Genomic DNA, 13,700 nt, shown 5'->3' with positions numbered 1-13,700 from the left:
TAAGCCCGCCAACGATGAGTTTGTGCTGGCGGCGGGCTAGGTAAATAGCCGAGAGTTGGGTTTTTTTGGTGTGGGATTTGGTATAACATGATGTTTGACAGAAGTTTTGGTGGGTTGAAACTTTGAAACGAAGGTTGTGTGGAGTTATCTTAGTTGAGTGAAGTTCCGTTGGGAGCCTTCATTCTATTCTCACATTGAAAGTCCAGGACTTTGAATGAGTTTCCTTTGCTTGAGGATTCTTCTTAGGGTTTTTTTTTTTTTTTAGGGAGAAAATATTTTGGTGGGATTGGGAAGAAAACACCTGGGCCCTACCATTTTTTTTTCTTCTTCTCTCTCCAACCAAATACACTCCAAAAAAGTTTTCATTCTCATTTTCTCTTCAAAATTTCCATCCACCTTGATTCACTTCCAAACAAACATGCCCTTAGCTTTGTGTGTGTGTGAATTGGACTTATTTAAATTGATGCGGGGTTAAATTGGGAATTACGTGGGGCAGGCCTAAAGCTAAAGGCAAAAATGGCAAAATACTTATTTTGCCCAAAAATTTCAGCAAAATGTCCTTGTTCTGATACTATCTAGCGATATGCTCATATTTTGAAACTTGATTTTCTAAAAATCAAGTTTCAATATAAAACTCGATTTGTAGAAAATCGAATTATAGGCAATCAAACTTTTTTAAAAAAAAATTATGAAACTCGAGTTCCATTTGAAATTTTTCAAGGAACTTGAGTTCTTTACTAAAATTTGATTTTTAAAAAATTGAGTTTTAAAATAAAGGTATTTTATTATATAGTTTTAGAATATAAGTATTTTGCTGAAAATTTTGGGGTAAAAGAGTATTTTGGCATTTTGGCTTAAAGCTAAAACCCTTTTCCTTCTTCCTAAAATCTCAAGACTCATCAGAGAAACTCACTACCACCAAAACCAAAAACAATTCCTTGCTCTCTCCTCTCCTGATCATGTTTCGAATCCTAAAACCCAACTCCCTAACATCATCATCGAGCCACCAATTCCTCCAAAAATGCGGCGTCAGCAAAACCGCAAAGGGAAAGGACAAAATGAAATCAGGCCAACTCTTGAAGCGAACAAGAACCAACACCAAAAAAGGCACCATCGCTACTGAATCACCCAAACCCGGAAAAGGTTTCGAGAGACAAGACCGATTGGAGCAACTATGTCTTAACGCTCCCACTCCAATTCGCTACTTAAACCCCAGAGAAAGAGCCCGCGAAGCTCAGAGAGAGAAATTGGGACTCATCAGCAAAGAGCGCCAGCGCGAGCTCGATATCTTGAAGAAGCAGAACAGCAAGAAGGCTTCCAAGAAGGATAAGGAAGTGTTTCAGGAGATCATGGGGACACCCGGCTTGGATCTCATTTCGCTTGGGATTGTGGATGCTGATTTGGTTCCCAAATATGAGCTCACTGCTGAGGATGGCAAGCGGTTGGCCAAGGAGTATAGTCGGGTTTTGATGAGGAGGCATCGCGCGAGGCAGGCCGCTGAGTCTACCATTCTTAGGTTGAAGAAAGAGGCCATTGAGGCGCTGCCGGAGGAGCTTAGAGCTGCTGCATTGGTACCGGACCTTACTCCGTTCCCCGCCAATCGGTTCATGGCCACATTGACTCCACCGATTGAAGGGTACATTGATAAGGTCATGGAAGCCGCCAAGAAGAGCAGTGGCAAGGAGAAGATGAGATGAGATTATCTCAATTCCCAGGTTTTATTTATTTATTTATTTTGTTTTTTAATGTTTGATATTTATTTAAGTTTATGGCATTGGTGGCTTTTTCAAGGGTATGTGTGAATTTTACTGGGAGTTTTAAGGTTTGATTGATAGACAAATGAAATAACCAAAATTCAACAAAGTCTTGCTGGGAATGTTTGAGCTGAAATTTTAGGGTTGTATATTATAGTCCACTCATAAAATAGTTGCCCTGTTAAATTTAGTACAATTTCAAAGTTGTTTTGAGTGTTAACAATGTTACCAAGTGGTTAGTCTTGAACCCACAATCTCACTCTCCATCCCATTATTATAGGAGCAGGAATTTGTACATAAATCTTGGCAGGCACATAATTCATATCCTGAGTTTAAATGCTTTGAAAGGTCTAAGGATTTTGCAACCAAATAGAATAGAAAAGTTACAGTACATACATTGCAGCACAGGATTTGAAACTCTGATTAGGACCCCTTGTTTACCCATCTAAGTATCAAAGCTTCTCTCCATTGCTGCCTCCAATGGAAACATGTTTTTGATACTTTGCTTAGGACCCTTTGTTTACCCAACTTAGGGATGGAATTAGGACATAAATTATGGGAAACACCAGGTTGGTTTACTGGAAAGTATGGTAATTCCAAGCCCAAGAGTTTAGCTTTCATTACCCACGCCGCCACCCCCCCCCCCCCCCCCCAAAAAAAAAAAAACAAAGAAAAGAAAGAAAGGAAAGAAAATTAACATTGCCTTGAGTTAATCTATTATTTTCAAAGAGAAGCTCAAAAGTCAAACTGTAGATATACATAAATAGAGCATGTGAATTGTTATATGACTATACTGCAATACAATTTATGTCATCCAAATAAATCAGTGATCAGCTTGAAATAATTTCACCAAGGACAGAATCATGACGTGATTAGTACAGTGGTTCTTGTTATAATTATTTCTGAATAGAATTGCCCTTGTTTCTTATAACATATGAAGTAAAAGATTTTATTTGTCACCACCCCCCCCCCCTTCCCCCCAGCCTGTGCGTGTGCGTATCCTTGTAAACAGTTCTTTTGGATTAGTTGTCCAGTATTTTCAGTGAGGCTGTTCAACTAAGAATTTTTCTTTAATTATTTGGGAACCAAAAAGCTTCATGTAATTGTCCAACTAAGCATATCCTTTAATTGTGTGTACCCAGGCACTCAACAAATGAAGTTCATGTCAAATTGCTTCCTGGGCATGATGTGTTTCTTGTGAAAGTTATTTTAAGTTTTAACTATATATAAATAAAATTTGACACTGCCTTGAGTTAATCTATATTCAATGAGAAGCTCACAATTAGAGCCGTCATTACACAACAACGGAGCATGTCAGTTGTTATTTGACTGTATTGTACCACAGGTTTTTTTATATGATATGTGCAAAACAAAAAAGTATTAAGCTTGGGATCATTTAAATTGAGGACAGAAGCATGGTTTTTTTAAAAGAGAATTGCCTTTGTTTCTTGTGACATGCTGTGAGATAAAAGCTTTTGGTTCATTTTTTTCAAGACTCATTGTGTGTGTGTGTGTGTGTGTGTGTGTGTGTGTGTTTGTAAACAGTTCTTGTCAGCTATTTGTTGAATTTTTTCAGTGAGGCTGTTCAACTGAGATGGTGCTTTGGTCAGTTGAGAACCCAAAAGATTCATTAAATTGTGATTCTATTGTCTGTATAATTATTTGATACTCGAGCTCTTTAAAAAATGAAAATTCATGTGAAATTGCTTCTTGGGCATGCTATCTTGCTTGTTGAAGTCCTCCCCCCACCCCCCACCAAAAAAAAAAAAGAGGAAAAAAAGAAAGAGAAAATTAGCACTGCCTTGAGTTAATCTATATTCAAAGAGAAGCTCACAACTGGAACTGTAGTTCTACAATAATGGATCAAGTCAGTTGCTACCAAATTGCTAAAACACTGTAATACTAAAATTCACCTGGAATTGCTTCTTGGGCATGGTATGCTGCTTGTTGAAGTTCCTTTTTACCTTAACTTATATTTCAAAAGAACGCTTCCATGTAGAACCGTAGTCTACAACAACAATGAAGCATGTCAGTTGTTATCTGACTGTAATGCAATATATTTTACGTAAATATCCAAACAAATTAGCCAGCTGGGGATCATTTTCACTAAGGACAGAAACATAATGCGTACTATTCTTTTTTTGGAAGGGAAGGAGGGGTTGGGGGAATGGAATTGCCTGACATGCTGTGAGATGAAGGCTTTTGGTTCTTCTCTCTCTCTCTCTCTCTCTCTCTCTCTCTCTCTCGTGGCTTTGTTCTCTAATACTTTTAGTAAGGCTTTTAAACTGAGATAGTCCTTTGGTCAGTTGTCTAATCCCATGTAATTGTGATTCTATTGTATGTATGGGTATTGGATACTTATCTCTTAACATAATGAAAATTCATGTGAAATTGTTTCTTGGGCATAATATGTTGCTTGATAAATTTACTTTTTACACACCACATACCCCCCCCCCCCCTTTTTTCTACCAAAAAAAAATAATATGAGGGTACATGCAAAGGGGTGAGGGGATGGCAAATTTAAATAACATTTGGTGGATTGGAATAGGGTTTTCTCCCTGATAAAAAACGGAGGGTTGGAGGAAACTAAACACTTTTAACCAAGCCATATTGGTTAAGTGTTTATGGAGGTTTGTAGAGGAAGGCAATATGTTTTGGTGAAATGTTATTGCTGCTACATTGTTTTATTTTTTTGGTGGGGGGGTGTAGATGGACTACTTTGATTGTTCATAGGCCACATGGACTATTTTTGGTCAACCTTTTATGTAGCTAGGCTGCTAGGGAAGGTAACTTTGCTGCCCACGATGTTGTGAAATGGGCTTTGATTTGTAATCAGTGGCATAGCCACGCTGGTGCTTGGGTGGGGTCAAAGTTTTGAAATTTTTTTATAGCATATGTATTTTTCTAAGTGTTTTTTTTTTTTACAATTTGGGCACTCAAAATTTTGGAGGAAATTAATTTATTTTTTAATAAAAAATATTCACTTATAGAATTCCCTTTTTTGTGCTTTAAGATATTGGTTTGTTATGTTTGTAATTGATTTGTTTTATTGATGAGAAAGTCTTAGATGTTAGTGGCTAAACATTTGTGTTTTTTTTTTTTTTTTTGGGGGGGGGGGGGGGGTGTGGTGGGCAGGAGAGGTGGGGGTGGGGGTGGGGGAGGGCGGGGAGCTGAGGGAACAGAATGAGAGTAAAATTGGTAGAATAGTTAAATTAAACTAATAAATAGTTGTATTACACAAAATTGAGCATTGGATTTTGTACATTTGTAGCTGTTTTCTTTCTTCCTATATTATTATCTTAGAAACCAAGTGAAGCTATAGTTTAAATATTTTTAAAACCTAGTTGTGCTTTGGAAACCTAACAGATTATACTGTCTCTGAAATGAATTTAACTTCTTCTCTTCTCTTTTTTTTGTTGTGGGGCTTTGGGGGGTGGGGGGTGGTGATGGTTCTAGTCGTTTTGGTAGTGTTTTGTGATAATTTCTTTTTGACTAGAACTTGTTATGGTCAATTTAGATTTTAAGAAAGTAAATAAAGCGTAGTTTCTCTCTGTAATGTGTTGTTACATGTGCCATTGGGATGGGAAATTGGTTGATCACTTGCTTCTCCACTGTGCATTGGCTTGCAATTTGAGTTGTTATCGAGCTAAAGAGGGATAGGATAGTGCTAATATTTATAGATTTTAATTACTAAAGCATTGAAACTAGGTATTAAGCTTAGTTGAATTTAGCAGAAACTAGGGATCATGCTAGTTTTCTTTGAAATTGTACGATAAAGCTTACTGTTTTGCTTGAAACAAATTGATCTTCTCTCTCTCTCTCTCTATTTTATTTATTTATTTTTAAGTACTTTTCAGTTTTTCAATTGTGATTGTGTTAAATCTTTTGGACTCTTAAGGGTAAGTAAAATCTTTGAGAAGCACCAAAGGAGATGCTAGATTGCTACTTTTGTTGCGTAATACACATATGATCTGTGTCTGTTATGCATCTGCTTTAGCCTTTGTGTTCTTTCTAATCCCACCCTCCTCGCGTGCGTGCCTGCCTCCCGATGTGGTGATGCTATGACAATGGTACTAGACCAAGATTGAATATTTATTATTTTTTGGGGGGAGGGGGTGGGTGCAAGGGCAGTTGCCGATGTTTTATTTCCTGTCTCATAATTGTAATTCGTTTGATAAAATTTCTTATGCTATCCCTTGTGCTGCAGATGGAGCTATGTTTTTAAGCCTGAAGAACTTCAACTGTTTCACAAGCGGCAACTGGAAGTCAAGGACCTGTATTTTTGGGTTCAGGTGGGAGACCAAGGACCAATTGACTGGTGCAATAATATTGCTGAATTTAGGACTACATGTTCTGGTAATTATAACCTGTTTGTTTGGGTGGCTTTTGATGGTCAAAGCATATGTATGGTTTCTGATAACTAGTGTCTTTTTTTGCCCAATTAGTGGATTTTACATGTTGTTCAAATCCATCATGATTTATTTTGATTCAATCCAATATTGCAAACTGCTTGAACAATATGGTTAGAAAAAAGTTAAGCTTCAAACCAATTGGAGTAATTTTCCTCCAACCAACTATGTGTCCATGTGTAATTTAATTACATGACTTCATTAATGAGTAATGTGAATTGTTTAAATAATACACTTGAATAATCTTATAATAATTCACCACATAGTAGGTTAGAAGAGGTAGTTCCAAATTGGTTTATAGCTAAACTTTGTTTATACTGTAATGGATTGAAATGTAATGAAATAGCTTGTGGTATAGTCATTTTAGACTTCTAGTTTGCATATCATTCCAGTTACAGATAATTGGCTGGCAGGTGCCACACTTTTTGTAGGTTTGAATAATCAATAATCTAAGTGTAGTGGCCCACGATTGGCACAAACTTTCGATATTTAAAAATATATATATATATATACACGATTAAAAAAATTTATGCAAATATGAAGGCTGCTTAAAAATTGAAGGTAAATTATATTTTAAAGTTTAAACTCTATAATTTATTAGAGGGTTTTAAAGTAAAAAATTTAAAGTTTTCAGAATTTAAAATTAGAAGATAAATTTTAAGATTGTTATAAATTAAATTCTATAGTTCAGTAAGTTTCAAATTGAACTTCGTATTTTCAAAATTGTATCAAATTAAATACCTAAATCAAACTGAAAATTTTAGCCTTTGAATCTAGCCCTAAAATTTTAGAATTTAGAGTTTAATTTTATATGATTTTAAGGTAGATAATTTGTTTTGAAATTTGTGAACCATTTGAAATTAGTGAAACTATATTGTTTAATTTGAAATTAGTGAAACTTTACAGAATAATTAGAAATTGTTAATTATATAGTAATATTTAATTTGAAATCACCTTAAAATATAGGATTTAGAATGTAATTTATGCTAAAATTAATTTAAATTGTACCTACTACCCATGAAGTTGGAATATGTATTTAAATACTACCTTAGAAGTAGCAAAGTAGGCACTTTAAAATTCCAAAGCCAAATTGACTTTGCAAATAAAAAAGGAAATTAAAAGAAAAAAAGAAAAAAAGCCCAATTGACTTGGATGGGTTGCAATGCATCAATGACATGTAGAGGCCCCAATTGCAAACTATTGTGATGGGCCTTTCTCCTTTAAAATTAATTTAATATTATGTAGCAAAGTAGGCACTTTAAAATTCCAAAGCCGAATTAACTTTGCAAACAGAAAAGGAAATTAAAAAGAAAAAAGAAAAAAGAAGCCCCATTGACTTGGATGGGTTGCAATGCATCAATGACAAGTAGAGGCCCCAATTGCGAGCTATTGTGATGGGCCTTTCTCCTTTAAAGTTAATTTAATATTATGTGACCCATAAGTCATGTATTAGATGGTAAATTCACTAGTCGTTAACTAGTGGAATGCACATGCACCAGATAGTTAGAAAATATTAAATACTAGTATTATGTCCATGCCTTGTACAGTTTTAATTAAAAACTTTTAGTATAATTTTATTGAGAAATAATAAATTATTAATTTCTTGAATCTAGATTATATAAATTGCATATAAATTATTTTTCTTAAAATTATCAAGAAATCACACATCATATTTATATGAAAAAAATTCCTTAATTTAATAATTAAAAACCTATGGAAACTTAACCAAAGGTATTTCATTTGCCAAAAAAATAAACATAATTCTCTTCTAACTTATCGGTTGTCTTATAATGACAATTTTGTAGCGCACATGTATAATATTACTAACAACAAAAATAAAAATGAAAAATAGTAACATAAAAATTTTACTATTCAAGAAAATTAATTTAATCTAATAATGCACGGATAAGCATAACTCAAATGCAACCTAGAAATAAAAAAGATGAAACCCTTGTTGTAGGAGGAAATACAAAATTTAGATAAAGCCTATGAGAGGGGGGGGGGGGGGGAGATGAGTACAAATAATTCATAAATGCAAAACCAAACAAAAGAAGAAGAAAAAAATTAAACATATTTTTGTAGGATAAAAAGGAAGAATAGTATAACAATAAAAGGATAAATCTCCATACCTTTAAGTTTAACTCAAATAATAATTGATGTAGAAAAATCATGAAGGTGAAATATTTATAGAAGAAGGTAAAATATTTATAGAGGTTTATATAATATATTTCATGCTTTTAATGACTCATAAGAAAAACCATAAATTAAAAAACATAAACACAAAAATAAAGAAGAAGAGAAACATACACCTATAATAACATGGATGGTGGCTTTGATAAAGTATTCTACTACAAACAAAACCAACTCAAATAATAACTAATGACAAAACATAAATGTGAAATATTTATATAGGCTTATATAATGAATTTCATGGATTTAAAATTGACTTTATGACTCATAAACGGAACCATAGAAAACAAAAATAAAGAGAATAAACATACTTGTAATAAAGTGGATGGTGGCTTTGATAAAATATTCTACTACAAGCAAAACAATTTGGGTTGCACCGCTGGTGCCTTGCCCTTTCCTTTCATATTTGCCTAGGAGGTTCTTTTACTCATAGTAGTCTGCAAATGAGTTTTAGGAAAAAGATTATGTTTTGAAGTATGATTTGGGAATAAATATTTTCTTGCAAAGCTTTTGTAAGATTTATTTCAAAAACTATTCTCTCAATGTCTTTTTGTAAAGTCCTTTTAAAATGTTTTATAAGAAAGTCATTTTTAAGATTTAAATCATATATAATAAGACAAACTCTTTTCTGTACACCTTTGTGCTCTTGCTAAGTAGTGGTATAAGAGTAGTCAATGTTAGAGGGATTGGAATTCAAAAACTTTATAAACTCTACCATGATTCTATCTGTTATGTTTGTATTACTATATAACTCATTCTGTGAAAATATGTGAAATAAAGTTTTTCCATAAAATAAAGTTGTACCAACTGCTAAATTAGTCTGGGGAAAATCTGTCAGAGACTTATAATTAATTATGTCTGTCAAGAAATTAAATCTATCTTTACTCAAGAAATTACCACAATTAATATCTTCTTTAATGATTAGTAAAGGGGAATCTGTCAAGACTTCTTTTATTAAAACATTTGTTACATGAGTAATTGAGATTACTACAAAGAGTGCAAGACTGCCATCTATTATAATTTTGTTTGGTACATTTGTCAAACTATCAGTTCGTTCAGTCCAATCATATTGACTTATAAGCATAGTCCAATCTTTTGTATTGAATTCTTTTTCATAAAGTGTTTGGACTATTATTTGGATTATATGTTGGTATCTATGCAGAAGAGTAACAGAAGAATAAGAACGAATCTCTGTCTCTATGTCTTGTTTAACCTTTTTTATGTCCTTATTTGTTAATTGGTGAACAAATGATATTTCTATCTCTAAAAATGACAAACTTCTTTTAGTTCCATGTATTCTTTCTTTATTAGTATCCTGTAAGATAGTGACCTTATAGGGGAAATCGATTTCTTTTGGATAAAGGGCAGGATGGGATCAAGAAGTACGTTAATTACATTAGTTTTAATTCCTTTGTCAATCTTTTTCAAGACCATAAAAGAGTTTCTTAAAACAACTTTGGAAGAAAGATCTTTAATAACTTTAAAACGAAAATAGAAACATACTTGTAATAGTGTGGAAAAATTGATTAGAACAATAAGTAGTGTTTCTATCTCCAAAAAATTTATATATATATATATATATATAAAAGAAGAAGAAGAAGAAGAAGAAGAGAAAGAAAGAAGACATAAATGATGAAGTTGTGCATATAAATATATAAGAATACACTAAAAAAAACCTGTATATATAGAGAATTTTCAATTTCTAGATTTCTAATCAATTTAGGAATTATAAGAGAAATAAAATTATTAGGAATAAGATATGTATTAAAAAAAATCACAATTATTAGGATGCATATTTATCCAAAAAACTTGGAAGTTAGGACTTGGGAGAGTTCAATTAGACATAGAATTTCAAATTATATTGAAGTTAAATTATAAGAGAAATTATTAGATAGTTTGGAATTAAAGAAACATCAATTCTATGTGAAATTCTTATCAACAACGTGTATTTTTTTTCTAAATTTATTTTTTATCTATAATTTTTAATTTTTAATTTTAAATAAAATACTAATGGTTATACGATCCTAATATAAGTAAATTACTTATCTTATCCATGTTTCTAAGGGTTTTTTTTCCTTTTTTTACATGTCTTATCATTTTATATCTTAAAAAAAAAAAATCTAAAAAAATTCTGCAATATGGATTAGACCTTTTTTAGTGTAGTAATTAAAAAATAAGAATTAGATTACACTATGTCTCTATGTTTCTGCAATTTAAAATGTATTAGACCTCTTTTTTTTTAGTGTAGTCTACGTTGCTGCAGTTTAAGATTCATTAGACCATTTATATATATATATATATATATATAAATGTTTTCTTTGTATGTGTAGTGTAGTAATTAAAAAATAAGAAAGTTGCTGCATTTTTTATAATCCACTACACGTACAAAATAAGGATTACATGAATAAGATGAAGAATTTGGATTGTAATCAAATTAAGATTTTTATCAACTCAGAAATTATAGGAGAAGAAAATTTATATATTTAAAAAAAAAAATCTAAAAATCAAAAAAAAATTCTATAATATAATGCAGTCACTTGGCGCAACCACGGCTTCTAAGCCCAATTTTTGTTATGTAGTATATAATTTCCACTTTGTTCAATGCTATCATGTTCTGTTTGGATGGGAAGTTTGATTTTTACATAGAAATTATAAAAGAATGGGATCCCATCATTTAAAGTCCCATCAAATACTAATTTCATTATATGGATTGAATATTACATGGACAAAGAAATCCCACTATTTTTCGGGGAATTGAAAAGTTTAGGTAAGTTCTAAATAAAGAAAACTCCTAGAGACACAACTTAGTGGCTCAACAGCCCTTAGTAGTCAATCAAATTCAACTAATTGATTCCATGAAAGGAGAGTGGGACTTAGTGAAGTCACAAGAAACTATTTAATGATACATCAATCTGTGCCATTAGGAAGGTTCCTCTCAATGAAAGACAAACCAGATAAATTGCTGTGGATAGCAAATGCACAAAGGAAGTTCATAAAGAGTTCCAGCATTTTTTTTGCAACAAAGTGTGTTGTGCAGTACAGAAAGATCAGTGTGGAGAAAGCTATGGAGTTTGAAAATACATGAAAGATAACAAAACACTACTATAGAGAATAGTTCAAAACATTCTGCCTACTAAATGTAGGTTTCAAAACATTCTGCCTACTAAATGTAGGTTACAAGAGTTGGGACAAGAACTTGATGCCAAATGCCCTTTATGCAAATGTGGAGAAGAATCTAGTTTGCATAAGAATGCGTAGTGGTGAAAACTTTGTGGTTTGGGGGAAGATGGAGCTTATAAATCGGCTACTGGCCTACAGTGTCAATCTTGCAACTAGTGCATGGGTTGTCGAGCCACCTACTGCTCTGATTCCTAATGAGATCCCTGCAGTTCAGTTCCAGACCATGAAAGCAATTATTTGGGAACAAATTTGGAGCATCAGTAACAAAGTAATGTTTCAGCAGGCTGAAGTCAATATCGATGTCATGCTAGCTGTGATAGACAAGAAATTTCAGGAGCATATTGCAATTTCAGATCAACAGAAGACGGGTAAATAACTCAGTGGCAAGCACCTCCCTTGGCTCTTTCACAATTAATTGTGATGCTGTAGTAAGAAGAGATTGTGGGGGATATGTAGTTGCTGCTGGCACTAAACTGGAAGTCAAAACCTTAGTAAATTTAGCTGAGGCAAAGACCACAAGATGGGCAATGTCAATGGCTCAATTGCTGAAGTTAAGAAAGCTAAAAGGGGAGAGAGACCCAAAGATATGCTTTGATGCACTCTGAAAAGCCACAACCTGGGAATATGATCATATAGAACGATGGGAACTGAGAATTGTGCTAGAGGATGTTCTGGAAATGGCAAAAGAGATGGACCAAGTAAAATTCAAGTGGGCAAGAAGAGAGGCTAATGAAGCTTCCCATGTTCTAGCAAACCAGGGTTTGGTTAATAACTAGAATGGTTTTGTTGATGTACTGTGACTACTGTCTTTACCTGATCAATTTCTGCATGTGATCAGGAAGGATGCTACTGAATGTGATGTTGCCTCGTTATATAATTGAATCTTGTTTCTTTGTCAATATATATACAAATAAATTTTAATATCCATCGCTAAAAACTGAGAAATGAAAAATACTTATCCCATCTACTATCATATCTTATCTGGGAAGACAAACTATGATACGAAATCAATCAGCGCCCAAATATATACCCAGAAGGTCCCAAACATCCATGTCTGCACCCACCCAAAGTCAAAGATTACTTGTTGAAAATACATACATACTCTTCAACCCAAATCGTGGAGACATCATACTAGGCTAGGTCCAAGAATTTCTTGAAAAAGCTTATGATCTATCACAAGAATGGGGTAACATCCCAGCAAAAATTGGTTGAGATTTAAATAGCAAACCTCAGGTGACGTCGCAATGAATTAATTATCAAACAATTTCTCATTAGACAAACAATTCTTGCTTCAGACTCAGCCTTAGCTTCCTCAACTTAGCATCCAATCTAGAACCCATGAACTTTCTCCGATGAACTGCTGGCAACCCAACTTGAATAAGGAAAATTTCGAAGGACTAGACCTCCATCTCCACCTCCACCTCCACCAGCTGAAACCAAAGTCAAGCTGTGCTTATGATGGTTGTGTTGCAGAAGAGGACAAGGTGGGAAAGACATAGAATCTGACAAGGGTGGATGAGTAGAAATGGGTTTTGTAATGGATTTTAAATTGGGGCAGGGATGAGGAAATTTTAGATTAAGTTTGAGAGAGGTGGAGGTGAATGAAATGGAGAAAGGGACAAAAATTAATTTGGTTGAGGGTTTGAACTTTGACAGAAGAAAGAGGGAGAAACCAGGAATTTTTATGTGGAACTTACCCGTCTCAAATTCTGTCTAAAACTGCCCCATGAGTTTTGAAATTTCCTTTCATGATTCACCCAAACAAGGAATTTTATTTGATACGAATTTAAATTCTGTCCGGTATCCAAATTCTGCTTACAAATCTCCTCTACCCAATTACACCATTATTAATTCTCTCATAATTCTTTAAAACAATTTTTATACATTCGGTTCCACAACACAAAAAAACACAGCAAAACAAGCAGCATATGTGCTACAGACCTCTATTAAACCACAGGTTCCATCATTCCCTTAAGAGTAGAAATTGTCAAGCATTCATGGAATTCCTCTACCAGACCTATTATTCAAAGAATCAAAGGGCACCAACCTAAACAGACTCTGATTCAGCTCATCTCTCTCTGCAAGAAACCACCACTGCTTTGCTTTATAATCTTACACTCAAAATTCTTGTTAGTTCTTATCAAAAAGTAGTCAACATTCTTCCAAC

At 33.5% G+C, this 13,700-nt stretch overlaps 1 protein-coding gene across 1 annotated transcript; it reads left to right on the top strand.

Annotated features, from left to right (window-relative positions):
* The first annotated feature begins 862 nt into the window (after positions 1 to 862).
* Positions 863 to 6,246, top strand: LOC112027085 (uncharacterized). Its single transcript, XM_024059754.2, has 2 exons — positions 863 to 1,715; positions 5,962 to 6,246. The coding sequence occupies exon 1, from the start codon at positions 960 to 962 to the stop codon at positions 1,695 to 1,697; it is 738 nt and encodes a 245-aa protein (XP_023915522.1). The 5' UTR covers positions 863 to 959; the 3' UTR covers positions 1,698 to 1,715; positions 5,962 to 6,246.
* The last annotated feature ends 7,454 nt before the right edge of the window (positions 6,247 to 13,700 follow it).

This window comes from Quercus suber, unplaced genomic scaffold (genome assembly GCF_002906115.3).
Source record: "Quercus suber isolate HL8 unplaced genomic scaffold, Cork oak 2.0 scaffold_68, whole genome shotgun sequence".
In the NCBI taxonomy this organism is placed as follows: domain Eukaryota; kingdom Viridiplantae; phylum Streptophyta; class Magnoliopsida; order Fagales; family Fagaceae; genus Quercus; species Quercus suber.
Note: the sequence above shows the minus strand (reverse complement) of the source record. Positions and strands in the feature narration are given on the sequence as shown.